General features: G+C 38.9%; 1 protein-coding gene across 4 annotated transcripts in view; it reads left to right on the plus strand.

Annotated features, from left to right (window-relative positions):
• ERC1 (ELKS/RAB6-interacting/CAST family member 1) overlaps nt 1-15,089 on the plus strand; it is a 319,812-nt gene that overhangs the window by 286,835 nt on the left and 17,888 nt on the right. For all 4 annotated transcript variants that reach the window (XM_072873069.1, XM_072873097.1, XM_072873087.1 and 1 more), the window contains one exon: nt 13,886-14,074. In XM_072873069.1, coding sequence (XP_072729170.1) covers nt 13,886-14,074 — 189 coding nt within the window. The remainder of the gene's footprint in view (nt 1-13,885; nt 14,075-15,089) is intronic.

Raw genomic sequence — 15,089 nt, forward strand, 5'->3', positions numbered from 1 at the left:
CTGAGAAAATCTCTTTAGTGGAAAAATTGATAAAGACTTCATTAATTTACACTCACTGTTGATTTCACATTCTTTTTGAATCACTGCTCTTGCAATGGTTGTGTGTTAGTGTATGAAGTTTTAGAGACAATTCTTGTAAAGATCTGCTGATGCATGGCAATTAAATAGGAGAGATCGGGTAAGTAAGTGATGAAAAGGAAGAAGACGCTTACCATGAAGGTAGGAATAATTCTGATTTTCATTCTAGAGCGAACATGGAGGTTGTGTAGAAAACACTGATGGAAAGATCTTTCTCTTTTCCTCTCCCATCTGCTGATACATTTATGAATGCAACTGTGCTAAGAATATGGTTTCTGTTAGTTTATTGAATTAGTGGGTGGTTCACATTAAATACAGCATCTCTCTCCACTTTGTACTTGAGGCATTTTCCTCAGGAAAGCATGTTGCAGAATATCCTAGTCAAAATAATGAGGCAGCTGGCATCCTTGCCTTACATGCATCTCAGCTGAGAAACATGTCAGCCTCAAGATTGTCTTGCATACATCAACAGGGAAAGTATAAAGGTGATTGATGCCTCCCAAGCCAGTTATTCTCAACAAAGTACATGTTTTTACCATGATATTCCATGTACATTCAAAAAAAGAGTCCTTATTCTCTTTGTAAGAGCAAAGAGGATGTAAGTCACAGAGTCCCTAGCCTGAATGTGTTAAATTAAATGTATGTATCACAATGATAAAAAAGCAACTAATAGCATAGGACTGGCAATAACTTTGTTTTTAAAAGTTCCTTTAGGTCTGAGGATGTAATCACTTCTGGTCAATACTGAAGATAAAATGGAGACCATCAAAAGATGTACAATAGCAGACTACATTATTTTATTTTTATGTTTTAGGGTTTAAGGCTTTTCCCCTAAAGCATTCTGGAATTGACTGAATTTAATATTTAATTATGCCAGTTCTGTACATGACAGCGTTATCAGATACAGCTCCCCTGAAATGGAGCACGGTTTCTAAACATATGCGCCCTTCCTGTAGTTTCAGAGAATGGTAGTTTACTTTTCAGTTTACAGTTCAATATAAATACCATCTTTTATCCTGAAATAGTCTTTCCTAGCCTTTTTCTCTAGCCTCATTTCCTTGCTCTCTGAATTTCTTATGACTCCTTTTATTCCCCAGATGGAGCTCTATCCTCCTCTATATCCAAGCGTATTCCAGTATGCTTTCTCAGAGGATGCCCCTTTGTCTTTCTCAAATGCTAAAATGGTCTGGCCAATGGCTTAATTAGTTATTATTCACTTCTGTGAAAAGTAATATGCATTTACACTTTATGATATCTAATACATACAAAAGGATCTGTGTGTATGTGTGCGTATACTCTTGTAAATATGTACCGCGTATATGCTGTATGGGGGAAAGAAGGAGCAAAGCTTCCATACATAAACTTCCCAAGCTGCTCAGTTCATCTAGTTTTCTTGCGAAGCACAGCCATGCTACCTACAATGTGAGAAAGTGTGGGTGTGGTCCAGAAAGCTGCTTGTGTGACCTCTGCCCGTCAGAAATGAGGAGGACTGCTTTTGTTGAATGGGTGTAGTGGGCATAGGATCACAAAAAACTGTTGAAAGAGTGAAAGAAAACCAAATTAAAGGATACAGGGAAAAGCAGGGACAGAATAAAAGTGCTAAGGGCAAGAACAGAGGAAGAGCAAAACTGAAACTCTGAGAACTGAGGGATTTATCCTGGTATGTCATTTATACATACTGTATGCATTTTTAAGTATGCATGCTGTTGTAGAGCATTTTTCTTCCCATCTTCCATGGCTCTGGCTTGCAGTAGGAGTTGGAGCCTAGTAGATGCTGTCAGTAGACAAGCTTTTTGAACTCATTCTGTGGAAGGATTTTCTATTAACGATTGCCAACAAATCCTGAACTCACGGATATGCCTGCTAAGGAGCAAAATATTTGGTTTTGCTGTGCTTGAATTCCAGCAACAAAATCTGAAAATGAATTTTATGCTTATTAGTGTAACAGTGGAATAGTCAAAGAGCTAGCATTGAACTGGAATGCATAAAAATGGGGATTTTTCAAGATGATTAAAATATTGACAAATTCCTATTACCGTAAAAATATTGCAAGACAAAAAGCCTCTTATTGGTGACATTTTTCTTTAATACTTGAGTTTGACAAATTTTAACACAGAAGCAGTAAGTATTGCGAGTTGACTGCTGAAGACACTAGCATAACTTAACACATCTCTTAAGATTTCAGAGGTGATGTCTGTGGGGGTAAGTCATAACAAGAGAATATTTGAATCATTTTTAAGAACTGAGAAACAGTCAATTCAAGTAAATTTCATAGACTCCTTGTCAAAAACAGTATAAATTATAATTTGCAGCATCGCCAGATTACACGTATGCATTGTGTACCAAAGGCTACATTTTTCATGTTGTAATTTGACTTTGCCAAGAGTTTTCTGTAGAGAAGAGACATCTAAACCTAAGAACTGGAATAGAGGGAAAGTCACCAATATGAAGAATGTTCAATGAATTCAGTTGAATTTTTAAACTATTTTAATCAAAAGCTCATAATATTCTAAAGGATATCTTTAATGAATATATTGTTTCTGAAAGCAGACTTATTCTAAACAACCATTTGTGGTTATTAAAGGGGAATGGAGCTTGAATGACATTTCTGTATTCTGTTTATTAGGACAAAGGTATTAAAAGGATTAAAGTAAGAATGATAGAAACAGCTAAATCTCACAGAAGTTGATACTAGTAGACATATACAAAAACCAGCTCAGTGCCTAAGGTTGTAAACCATGTGTTTCTAACTTGTGTCTGCAGAGCAATTTTGTCTCACCCCTAGGAATGCCCAGGATAAGGATTCACAATTTCCTTTTTGCTTGTTTTAGAGGGAGCTTTAATTTAGTTCCATCTTACAGCTAAAAGGAAATGCACGAGTGGACACCAAGAGGAAAGTAGGTGGAGGCAAGTAGGAAGTAGGTGGCAGGCAACAGGTCGTAGTCTGAAGAACTGTGACTGCTATGATGGTAGAGTAAGAGGGATAGAAATAATGACATTGAGGGAGATAGGGCAGGACATCTTGGGACTTAATTTAACCTTTGCTACAGCTGTCAAACCCCATGAACTTTTCATTGAGATCACTACAGAACTAAAAGTGGCTACACTTTGGGAAGGTTGAGAAGAATATTGATTTTTTTCTACATTATTTGGTGCTTGGCTTAATATACTGATTTATTTTAGCAAAGTAAATATCTTATTTATGATGAGTTCCATTTTCAAATGATTACACAAGCATTCATTCACTGCATAAATGTGATCTTTCTCTCCGCATGAGACACATTTTATGCTTGCAGCATGTAGAGAGCTGCTCATCCTACTGTCACACTTATTTTAGGTTCTCAGTATTGTCACTTACTACACTGTGACCTCATAAGCCTTTTAAATAAATTTATTTTCAATATGGTCTTTTTAATTGTTAGATCATGCAGAATGGTCAAAAACACCGAGCTTTCGTGCCTGACTCGTATTACAATGTAATTTACTGGACACAGCACTAGACCATGATTCAGAAGATAAATTCTTTCCTGGCATCGTCTGCTACTACTCACTTGTTCTCTTTCTCCCTGTCTCAAATTCTCTAATTGTAAAATGAGCTGAAGTTTTTGTAAAGTGGAAGTTCTGCTTGGGAAAACTGCTATATAAGTGCTAGGTAATATTATTACACAATATTCAAAAATAGTGTTGTTACAGTGATATGATGGTGATTCTAATACCTCATTTTGAATTTGTTCCCAAAATTATGTTAGATTTGTATTTGACTCAATTTATTAATCCTTCTTATTTTTCCTTCCAAGATCCTATTCCTTCCCAAAAAAGGGAAAATAACCCATATGTTAAACATTTCAAGGAGCTGCTGTTCCAGCATGCTGAACAAAGCTCTTCAGACCACTGCCTCTTCTTCTTCATTGCCATCTTTTGTCCTCTGAAGGGTCATTTCTTCCCCTCTCTAAAAATCTACAAACTAATTGTGTAGCGTATAATAGTATTTTATAATATCTCTTTTACAGTTCTTCATTCATATGTGTAAAACCACTGTGAAAGAATATGTCTTAGGCTTGCCTCAGAGACATACCCTGTGCAAAATTTGAAGGCAGCTACATGAAATAATCTTGCTTTACTTAAACGTTATCACTTGCCCTGACTGAGAGATACGATGCCAGATTTGTTTTGTCATACTGGTGGCAGCCAGGGCTCCTCACTCCCACTCTCCAGATGGGCAACCCTTTAGTAAGAACCCTAATGTGCTGCACTCAAATAAGGTGATGTAACTAATTAATCGTTACGAGGGCAGCACTTTGAATACAGTTGTCCCGGTTAATCACAGGACCTGCCTTCCATCCCTGCTTTTCTGGAGCCCTGCTTATGTGGGCGTCATCATTAATTATGAAACTGAAAGACTCCTGTGCCGTCAAGCTCAGGCAGGGAGACACAAAGAGTTCATGGACTGACAATTACTGCTCTGAGAAAGCACAATTCAAAATCCTGATTTAGCTATCATACAAGTATCTGTTCTTTTCAAGCCTTTTCAAGCTTTGCCTTTCTTCAGAGAATAACCTTTTCTCCTTTGGCTGTAATAAGTCTGAATAATGGAAAGCCTTTTGTAGTGACCTTCTCACTTTAGTGTAACAATCCTGTTATAGTGGAGTGAACAACTTCAGTAATGCTGATATCAAACTTAATGTTTTGTTTTATGATTAATCTTCTATCATTCCAATTTGGAAACCGCGCCTTTCCACCTTCTCTCTTATTCTATACCCATACTGGCATGTAATCTTTTACCCAGTAAGTAAAGCGTACTGTTAGACTGGGATGGGCCAACCTAGAGAAAAATGCTGTCCTTAAAATGATGTTAACTTCTGCTCCTGGTCCTTCCCCTGTTTCTGGGAAGAGTTCTTCTGCGAGCTTGTTCTTTTTTAAAAACTCTACTATTTTGCTATCTTAATAACTATTTTACGTTTGAAGCATATATTCGCTGTCCAAGAATGTTATATCTACCAGCACAAAAGAACTGATCTTGATACACTGTTCATCTTCCTTCTGATCCCAGAATGATAAGACTAAGATTTCCAGATGGAATTTTGTGATCTGCAGCTCTGGGATGAATTAGGCACTCACAATGGAGGTGTAACTGGATTCTATCACTGTCTTCCTATTATTCTTACAGATCAAAGAAGTACACAAGTAGATACTTACATTCTAAAACATTCAAAACAGATGGCTGGTTTCTTTTTGTAGAGATTTGTGCTTTTCAGCAAAACAATTGCAAAAAGGCCATCGTTCATTTCTACCAAATGAGATTATTCCAGGCCTGTGTTCTTTTTTGATTTGCAGCTGAATATGGTCTTTACTAGTGGCTTGGTCTTTGTAGCAAGTAGGAATTCTGTATAAACATTTTTGTTTCTGGCCACTTCCAGGAGAGTTGTTGCTTACAGCTTGTGTGATAGTCCATACTATCTCCCAGTTACTCTGCCATTTAGATTTCTTATAGCACTCATCCACCCCCCAGAATGCAACAATGCAAGGCCAGCAGCTTCTGCAAACTGTGAATACACTGTTGGTGACCTAAAGAAGAGTGGAGCTGAGCTCTGGCAGTCACAGGCAGGATAGAGACAGAAGTGGAATAGCTGGAGGCAGGCTGGGAGTGTCGCTGCCAGCACCTTTTAGTTGTAAGTTAGGAGGAAAGAAACTGGGGGCCGGGGGAGGGGGGGATAAACAGTATTAGAGTAGAGAAAGAATCAAGCCCAAACCTGCTTTCCAACATACTAACTATGAAAATAAGCTCGAGAGAAATATGACTAAAATAAAAACTGATAAGGGCATGTAGCCAATCTAGACGCTATATTTTCCTGGCTGGTAAAGCTCATAATTACTGATGGAGATGTCAGGATTTACAGTTCCAACTCATAGTAGGCTCACCACAGGCAATCCAACTACATCTGTTTGTTTAATGCAACGTATAGATAAGAACTACGATATATGTCTGTGTAAATAAGTATATTTATTAATGGGATTTTGCGTTTGAATGTAGAGCAAACAACTCTCAAAAGAATTCCTAAAGACGGATAAACCAGGTGTTTCTTGGCTTCATGTGGCTTTGCTTTGAAAGCGTCATGTCGCAGGTAGAGAGCTAGAAGAGCAGAATGAAGAGCCAGCGTTAGAGAGGGATGAGACAAAGATTGCTATCACCTGCGGACAGGGAGGTTATAGTTCATCTGAACAGGAAAAGCACTGATTGTGTTCTCTGGTAGACTACTTAAGAAATACCTTCTGTTTTCCATTAGCAATGTAACAGACAGCAGGGAGGCCGAAGAATGCAGTCACTGATACATCAGCATTCCCACGGACACACTCTCCCAGTGTCTGTGCTGCAATGTTCTGCTTTCAAACAAAAGCATATTAGCCACTGTTTCCTTTTATCCCTTGTAAGAGGAGGAAGCAATAGACAAAATACAGTACAGCAAGGAATGTGTGTGCTTTCTTGTTCACTGTTATATAGATAACAAGTGCTAGAAAGCTTGAATGCATTAAAAATATAAGCAGGTTGTTTTTACTTATTCTCAAGCTGCTATGTGCTTGTAGAGAAGGAATCCGCATAAAATATAATGGATTCTGTGAAATCAAAACTTGCTTAATTACACCTACAAAAATTTAATCAGGAGGATGCTATTTAAATCCATAGTGTCATGTACAAGGTGCAAATAGTTGTTAAACTATTTTCACTTGCTGTGGGAATACTTTTTTTTTCTTGATGATATTCCAGTTGTCAACATCATAAGTCTGACTACTCAGTTTCACAGCTTTCTGTAATTTAATTTATTATTCAAAATTTTAACCTGAGTACTAACACAACTTACAGGAACGAAATTCTCAAATGAAGGAGATACATTAATATTTTGAAGTGGAAGATTTTAGGTTCTCTGTAGATCTCACCCTACTGTTGCCCATCCTGTTTTGCTCCAGAACTAAGCTGTTGGGTTGTTGGACTCCCAAGAAATCCTGAAGACAAAAGAAAACTTAGACAAATTAAAACAGCATTTGAATTTATATGTTCTGATCTCATCTAGCAATTAAGCCACAAATTTATTTCCCCTGCCTCAGCTCGGAGAGAGGCATGCGGACTGTTACAGAGGAAAGAGATGCGATGGGTGCACAGTGCAAATTAGTTATATTTAGGGGTGAGGGTTTGGGCAAACACTCTTGCTTTTGAAAGTAAGGGGTTGATGAAACAGGTAAAATTCAAGCTGTATGTAGACACCTCCTTCAGCTGTGTCGAGGTACCTTGTTCCTGAACATTCGTATTCCCCAGTGGTTGAGTTACAAGCTTCTCACAGTCCCTCCAGTGTATTTCAGTTCTGATCTACAGTAGTCCCTGCTATTCCACACATGGTTCCCCACAAGCTTTTGCTCCACAGCCCATGTAAGCAAAAGTTGCCAGTGTCATGAAAAAGTACTTTTGGATTTGTTATGTAGAAAAATATTTTTTAACTACTTGCTCATTTTCAGTGCTTTAGGAATCCTACCAACCCACTGCAATTCTTTGCTTTACCTACATTATGGGAAAAATATTTTATTTAAACAGAGGGAACTAATGACAAAACTACTTTCCCTGTTTTGTGTTTTCTCTGTTCTTTTCTTCTGGTCTGGATTTTTCCCAAGGTGAAGAGGGTGAACTCTGGAAATCATTAATCCATGGGATTTGTTCATGGTGTATAAAAATTTCAAAAATAATTTGCTATATAAAAACAATTTCCTAATTGATTCTGTCAGAAATGAACTGAGTAAGACAGCTCTGTCAAAATAGCCAGGATCTCTTTCAGCTCTTCACGCATCTTGTTTTGTTTTGGTTTATGAGGAGAAAATGATGAAGGTTAGATTTAAATCCATTTTTTTGTCTTCAAAACAAATCTAAAGAAAACCAAGCCTGCCCCTGAGCTTTTGTGTTGTGGTCTTCTGAAGAAATCAAGTATCTCTGTGCAGCAGTGAACCGAGCTGAACTGAACTGAGGTCAGGCTGTGTCTTTTTGAGAACTTTCTTCTGTTTCCATTTAAAATAATGAAGGGAAGACATCAGTGATAAATTGTTCTGAATTTGGGAAAGCTTTGCACTTTCTGAGCCAAATGCACGCCTCATAAAGCTCCATTGCATTCAATGGTTACAAGATGATTGTAGTTGAACCCTTGCGTTTGTTGCCAAACAAACACAAATGGTCTGAGCAAGAAGGCGTAATTCAATTTGCCATGCAAATACTTCCAGACTATATCATTCGGTATCTTAGTTTATTTCCATATCTCCCAATATAAGATATTTTGCTATATAGGCAAAATTTTCTTGTCTGAAATATCTTTTCTTGTCAAAAATATCTATAATAAAACCCAGATACAGGGAGGCATCTGAGGACCCACTATGATCCATTCCATCTTTTGTTAGATTTGTCAGGTCCTCCTTGGAATAATTTATTTTTAACAAACATAGGTATTTACCCAGACTTTGAGCCCATCTTCTCCTGTGTGATGGTAGTTCAGGAAGTAGGTTTTGTTGGGTAACATAGTTGCATCTGTATGTAAGAAAGTTTGAAAATCGTTTCCCACACTCACATGAAAAATGCAATTGATAGGAGATAAAGGGTTACCTCCATTTAATTTGTTTTCCAAGTGTATTTGTTATGTCCAGTCTGAAGTTTTGAGGGGGTTTTTTGTGGTCTTTTGGGTTTTTGGTTGGTTTTTTTTCCAGAATTCTGTAGTGGTTTTGCCTTTGCAGGATCTACAAAGAACACTCAAGGTCCATAGACCAGGCTAGCAAGCCGGAGCATTGCTCAAATTGGGTAATTCCTTGCAAACTTTCAGATTCATTCCGCCTACACTTCTTTGTAACACTTCTGATACAAAAACAGTGAAATTTTGACCTCATGTTATTTACTTTGACCCCAAGATTACTTCTCAATTCTATTTATTTTCTTCTTGATATAGCTGTTTTTCTAGGGATTTTTCTCAAATATTTAAAAATTTATGGATCAGTTGAGAAAAATCTACTGAATTATTTGATTGCAAAATGAAGACCACTTGTCTGCATTACTCTGCCTTTTAGCATTCTGTAGTGAATATATACATGCAGCATATATGCAAGCAAGTAGTCAAGCTAATAGGGCAGTATGCCAGTAGTCATGCCAGTGCCAAGTGTACGTATGGTGCTTTGTATTGGCATTGCTGTGTCAAGAAGACGGTATTTTCTCCTTTTTTTGCTTGCTCAGAGAAATCACCGGCATGTATCTGGAAGAAAAATATTGCTGCTGTTGATCCACGATCAGCATGCATGTTGATGGATGATTCTGATGAGTGAGACAAGTTGTGTAAGGAGATAACTTTTACAAGATCAACTGATGTAGCTGGAAAAACAGACAAGGTTTTAGGGGTGCATATAAGACTCTCTTCAAAATGGGAGCTGCAGATTTATTGCTAAATAGAAATTTAGAAGGTATTCTCTGAAATTAACTAGGTTAATTACTTGGTTCTGCAGAAGGAAAGTGGTTGCTTCCTTCAGGGAAGAAGGAAATGTTAGCAGGGAGAAAGGTGACCAGGTCATTAGTCCTTCTGCCTGGAGAACCTATAATTTAAAGCTGGTCATTGTGGTGAATGAGTCCTATTACACATTGATTAAAACCATACTTTATTCCGCAGACGTCTATGGATAGTCAATATCACATTTGTCTCGGATCGACACTGCTGCACTTATACCACCCATTCCCTGGTTTTCTTTTTCATATAACCACCTATGTGGTTTTGCATATTTACATTAGACACTGCTCAGACAAACTGTTAGACACCACAGTCTCCATATGGGAGGTGTATTCTTCTTTCACAGTAAAAGTGCCCAAACATTTAGATAGGTCTCTCCAACCACATTCAGTTACAAGTATCTTTTCTTATCTATGCAGCGTATATATACGTATTTAAATGCAGACTCTTATCATAAAAAACTATTAAATACAGTTACTCATATTTCAGCTGACCATTGTACAGCAACAGCAGGGCTACCACTGAAGAAGCAGTATTAATTTCATTCCAAAGCATTTTTTTGCCTCAATGACTTGCAAAATTACAATTCAATTCACATGTCATGCTCAAAGATTAAAAAAAACCTGCAAAATCTCAAAAAACCTGAACATGTTGTTTCTGAGTTGAATTTGTTCTGGAATACGTTCCCAAATGTCTTTATCAGTTGGTAGAGATGGTTTGGGTTTGTATCAGAGATTTGTCAGGCATTTCACGTTTCTACTTCAGCGTTGTAGTGATTGCCTTTTTTAGTGAAACACGTTGTCAAACGTAGCTGGCCATTAACAATATTCTGAACTTGAGGGTACATTAAGCAGACTTCATTCCACGGATTGATGAGGATGACCTAAACCTATCAGGGCAATTAATAAAGATTGGCTGCTTTAGAAGATATTCCAGGGTTTGGTCTGTTTACCCATTGTTTTCCTAGAAAGCTCTACAGCTCTGGGCTGATCATGAGAACACGATGTGTTTTATGAATCCAGCACTGCCCTGCCTTTCCACTTAGCAAATGCTCTTACACCCTCTTGAGATAAGGCAGTGGCAGCTCTGCTGTGTGGGAAGCACAGTGCCTCTTGCTAAGTGGCTAGTTCAAATTAGATATGGCAGGAACGCAGATATAAGGGCATTTCCGAGTTGACTGGCAGGGTTTAATGGATCCCAAGTGAGAGGAATGATTGCTCTGCAAACAGCTTTGGGAGGGCTGCTGGTTAAGAACTTTCACACGCCTCATTTGGCCTGTTTCCAGCTCGAGGTAAGGGGGGAAGGGTACAGGAGGAATGTGCTTCAAAAGGGGACTTGTCCCCGAGCAGTCAAATTCGACTGTCGTATGAAAATCTTCCATCGTTACTTGCTAGATAGCTCTGCTTTCTCTTTGTTGGAGAGGGTTTCCGTTCACAAAGAACAGCCAGGAAGGTTGGCAAGTCGGATTCTTTTCAGACTGAAATCTGCACACCTGATGGACATTCAATAGACTGCGGTATCTGAAAAGAATACAAGGCAGCTACTGCATTGATTGGACAGCTAGTTATTAGACACTGACTACTTAATTTTCACATTTTTATAAAACAGTATTTTTTTAAGATGTGATATTCCATCACTCCATCCTCTGTGGGCAAACCGAATAGTAAGAAAGATAGGAAATACATCAGTTAAATTAGAAGCATCACTTTTTTTCACCTGCACAGGCAAGTACACTTTCAGTTCATGATCTAGGTAACCCAACTTACAAGAAATTGGGGTAAATAGTGCAAATTCAGCAAACAACCATGGATATAATTGGCTAAATACAGTTGTGCTTGGTGATGGAAGTGAAATGTAACTGTGTTGATGCTACTAAAATATCCCTTCCTATTGCCCTGTATACAAGAGAGCAGAGTATTCCGCCCTGCTGCAGTTTGCAGTCTTGATATCACAGAATCACAGAATCGTATAGGTTGGAAAAGACCTTTAAGATCATCGAGTCCAACCGTAAACCTAACACTACCAAGACCACCACTACACCATGTCCCTAAGCACCTCATCCAAACATCTTTTAAATACCTCCAGGGATGGTGACTCAACCACTTCCCTGGACAGCCTGTTCCAATGCTCAATAACCCTTTCAGTGAAGTAAAATTTCCTAATATCCAGTCTAAACCTCCCCTGGTGCAACTTGAGGCCATTTCCTCTTGTCCTATCACTTGTTACCTGGGAGAAGAGACCGACCCCCACCTCTCTACAACCTCCTTTCAGGTAGTTGTAGAGAGCCAGAAGGTCTCCCCTCAGCCTCCTTTTCTCCAGGCTAAACAACCCCAGTTCCCTGAGCTGCTCCTCATAAGACTTCTGCTCTAGACCCTTCACCAGCTTTGTTGCCCTTCTCTGGACACGCTCCAGCACCTCAATGTCTCTCTTGTAGTGAGGGGCCCAAAACTGAACACAGTATTCGAGGTGCAGCCTCACCAGTGCTGAGTACAGGGGCACGATCACTTCCCTGGTCCTGCTGGCCACACTATTTTTGATACAAGCCAGGATGCCATTGGCTATCTTGGCTGCCTGGGCACACTGCTGGCTCATATTCAGCCAGCTGTCAACCAAATATCAAAGCATATATGCTTCAATATATCAAATGTATATCAAATATAGATCAAATATAGATCAAAATATGCTCCAATATATCAAAGCATATTTTTATATGTGTACATATCTGTAAACAGATGTTGCCCTGAGGCTGCACATAGCAGTAGGGTTTTCAATAAAGCATGTGAGCTCACTCTCTCTGCAGGTTTCTTGTCTGTCTCCTCTACCACGGCTGCCGTGTCGCTGTGGCTTTTCGTAGCTGCTGCCACCCCGATGTGCTGGTGTAGGCTGCTGAGTGCAGCTACGCTCTGCAGGACAAGGAGCCTGACATTAGTTAGCTGCTTAGCCATGGCTCTCAGATCCTCTCACTCTACAGAAATTAATCCATGTAGAACAGTGTTAGAAGCAAAATAAGTGAGCCCTGACAGCCTTATTAAAAGGGGTCAAAGCCAGAGCCTTTGTTGAAAGTAGTGCCAGCACCCTGTTCCTGTTGACTCGGAGATTATCTCACTCCTTATTCATTAGCAGGGTCAGAGGTGTCCTACTGAAAAGATATCCCCGGCCCGCTAACAAACAGCAGGTGCAGCCCCTGCCTGGGAACACAAAGCCAAGTGGCCAGTATCGTGCCTGGGAACACAAGGACAAGTTGCCAGTATCGTGACAAGGCTTTCCAGCTCTCCTAGCTGGTGCACATCAGTGCCTGTAGCTTCAGCAGCTCATTCTATGGTGTGGAGGTACAGAGCCCGATTCTTCCTTGATTTTTCATCAGCTGTAAACCTTAGAGTTTTGTATTACTGCAGTTTTGAATACATGCCCGCAAACACCTAGGACAATATGAAACAGCATTCTTGTGGGAGGGCATAGTGAGGGATTCCCGGTATGTATTTATGCACTTGAGCTCTATATTTTTGTAAAACAAATGCAAAATGGCTCTTCAAATACTTTTTATGAAAACTGGATGACTCCAGTTTGGATTGTAATGAGGAACAAGGATTAGATTCAGACTGGGTAAAGTATAATGAAATAAAATAGTACTTATTAAAGTCCTTTAATTTTAGTATTTTAGTCTATTGTATAGAATCTGGCTTGCATAATAAATGAAAGTCATTGCCTTTTCAAAACTATAAAAAAATGTATCTTAATTTTCTGGTTAAGATATGTCTCTTTCCAGTCTCTACAGTAGAGATATGTTCATCTTAGAAACAAACATCTTGGCATCATTTGAAACTATTCTCTTTAGAACATGTATATTGCATGCTTAAGTTACAATGTTTGTTGGCAAAACAAGTTAAAATCTACATTGCTATTGCCTTAGTTGTGGACAGACACCTTTTATCAGGAAAATTACTTTTCCTTAAAGCAGGGAGTTGAAATAGTTGACTGAAGCACTGCTGGATAATCAGTACATTTAATGCATTCAAGTTAATATTGTTTCATTTTTCACCCATCTCATCATTATTTCCTATATTCATCAGACAGCTATCATCACCACATCCCCTTCCCCTGGTGTACTTGGTTTCTTTCTGCTTCAGCTGGATGGTTGCTGGGTTATGGGATAGGAGTACTGTGGGGGGAAGGAGGGTGTTCAGGTTTCTTCCAGTATGAAGCTGAATAAGATTGTAACTTAGAGGTTGATCTTTGCCTTCACCACTGCTTGGGTCTCAGGAACACTCACTGTCTCTATTCTCTTATTTCAGATAATTCAGCCCCTCTTAGAACTTGATCAGAATCGCAGCAAGTTGAAGTTGTACATTGGACATCTGACAGCCCTCTGCCATGACCGTGACCCCCTGATTCTGCGTGGACTCACCCCACCTGCTTCCTACCACCTGGATGATGACCGGGCAGCTTGGGAGAAAGAGCTGCAGAAGATGACCCAGGAGCAGGTGAGTTCGTCGTCTGAAGCTCTGAACAAGGGCCTGAACTGTTGATGTAGGTCTTTCTGATGTGCCACACCAAAATGCTGGGAAACCATTCTGTAAGTGGTGAAAACAGGTAGCAAAGGTCCACTCTTCAGCTGACAGGAGGAGTCAATAATTTTTTGAATCATTGCCGTTTAATACTTATTATGGAATTTCATCAGTTCTTTTATCTGTACTTGAGGCCATGCATCTACACACTCATGGGAAATTAAACAGCAAGATATCACTTTTGCCATGTTTTACCTGTTAACAAATTTTAGCTGCTCTTTATAACTTAACGTAGTCATAGGGATCTTAAATCTTTTTTTAATTACATTGACCATTTATATTTTAATTGGCACATTTTTATGAGTCACTTTATGTAAATGAATACAATGTCCTTACCTTCTGTTACAGGATGTTCTGCCAGTAATTTTTTCTGCTTACCACCTTACCTGGATACCTAAATCAAGATTTGGACCCAGTGTGCTAGATGCAATACACCCATGCTTATGCACACACAAACACAGTGATTTCAGAAGTCCAACAGTGTATTTCCAGGAGTTTTGGAATACAGAACTGAAAGGGTTTAATAACAGCTTGTCTGATGAAGTCTCTACAGAGACTGTCAATCTGGCCATAATTCAGCTACTGAAATAATCTTCCTTTCTCCCAGCTCTGGTGATGTCTTGCCTTCCTTAATCCCTTCACTGGCAGTTTTTATCTCTTGTTTTCATACTATAATTCATCATTCCCCACAACCCTGTTTTCTCATTCCTTCCTTTTTCTCTTTTCAACTTTTTAATTTTACTCCGATATTACAGAATGCCCTTTTTTTTTTTTTTTAAGTGAAACTAATATAAGGAACTTGTACCAGAAATAAATGTGACTAATTTTGCCTTTTTGACCCTGACTTTGGATTATAAGGCCAATTCTTTCACTAAATTATTCACTTTCATATGTCTATACCGAACTCTATCCAGTATGCACACAAACTAGC

Source organism: Ciconia boyciana, chromosome 1 (genome assembly GCF_034638445.1).
Source record: "Ciconia boyciana chromosome 1, ASM3463844v1, whole genome shotgun sequence".
In the NCBI taxonomy this organism is placed as follows: Eukaryota; Metazoa; Chordata; class Aves; order Ciconiiformes; family Ciconiidae; genus Ciconia; species Ciconia boyciana.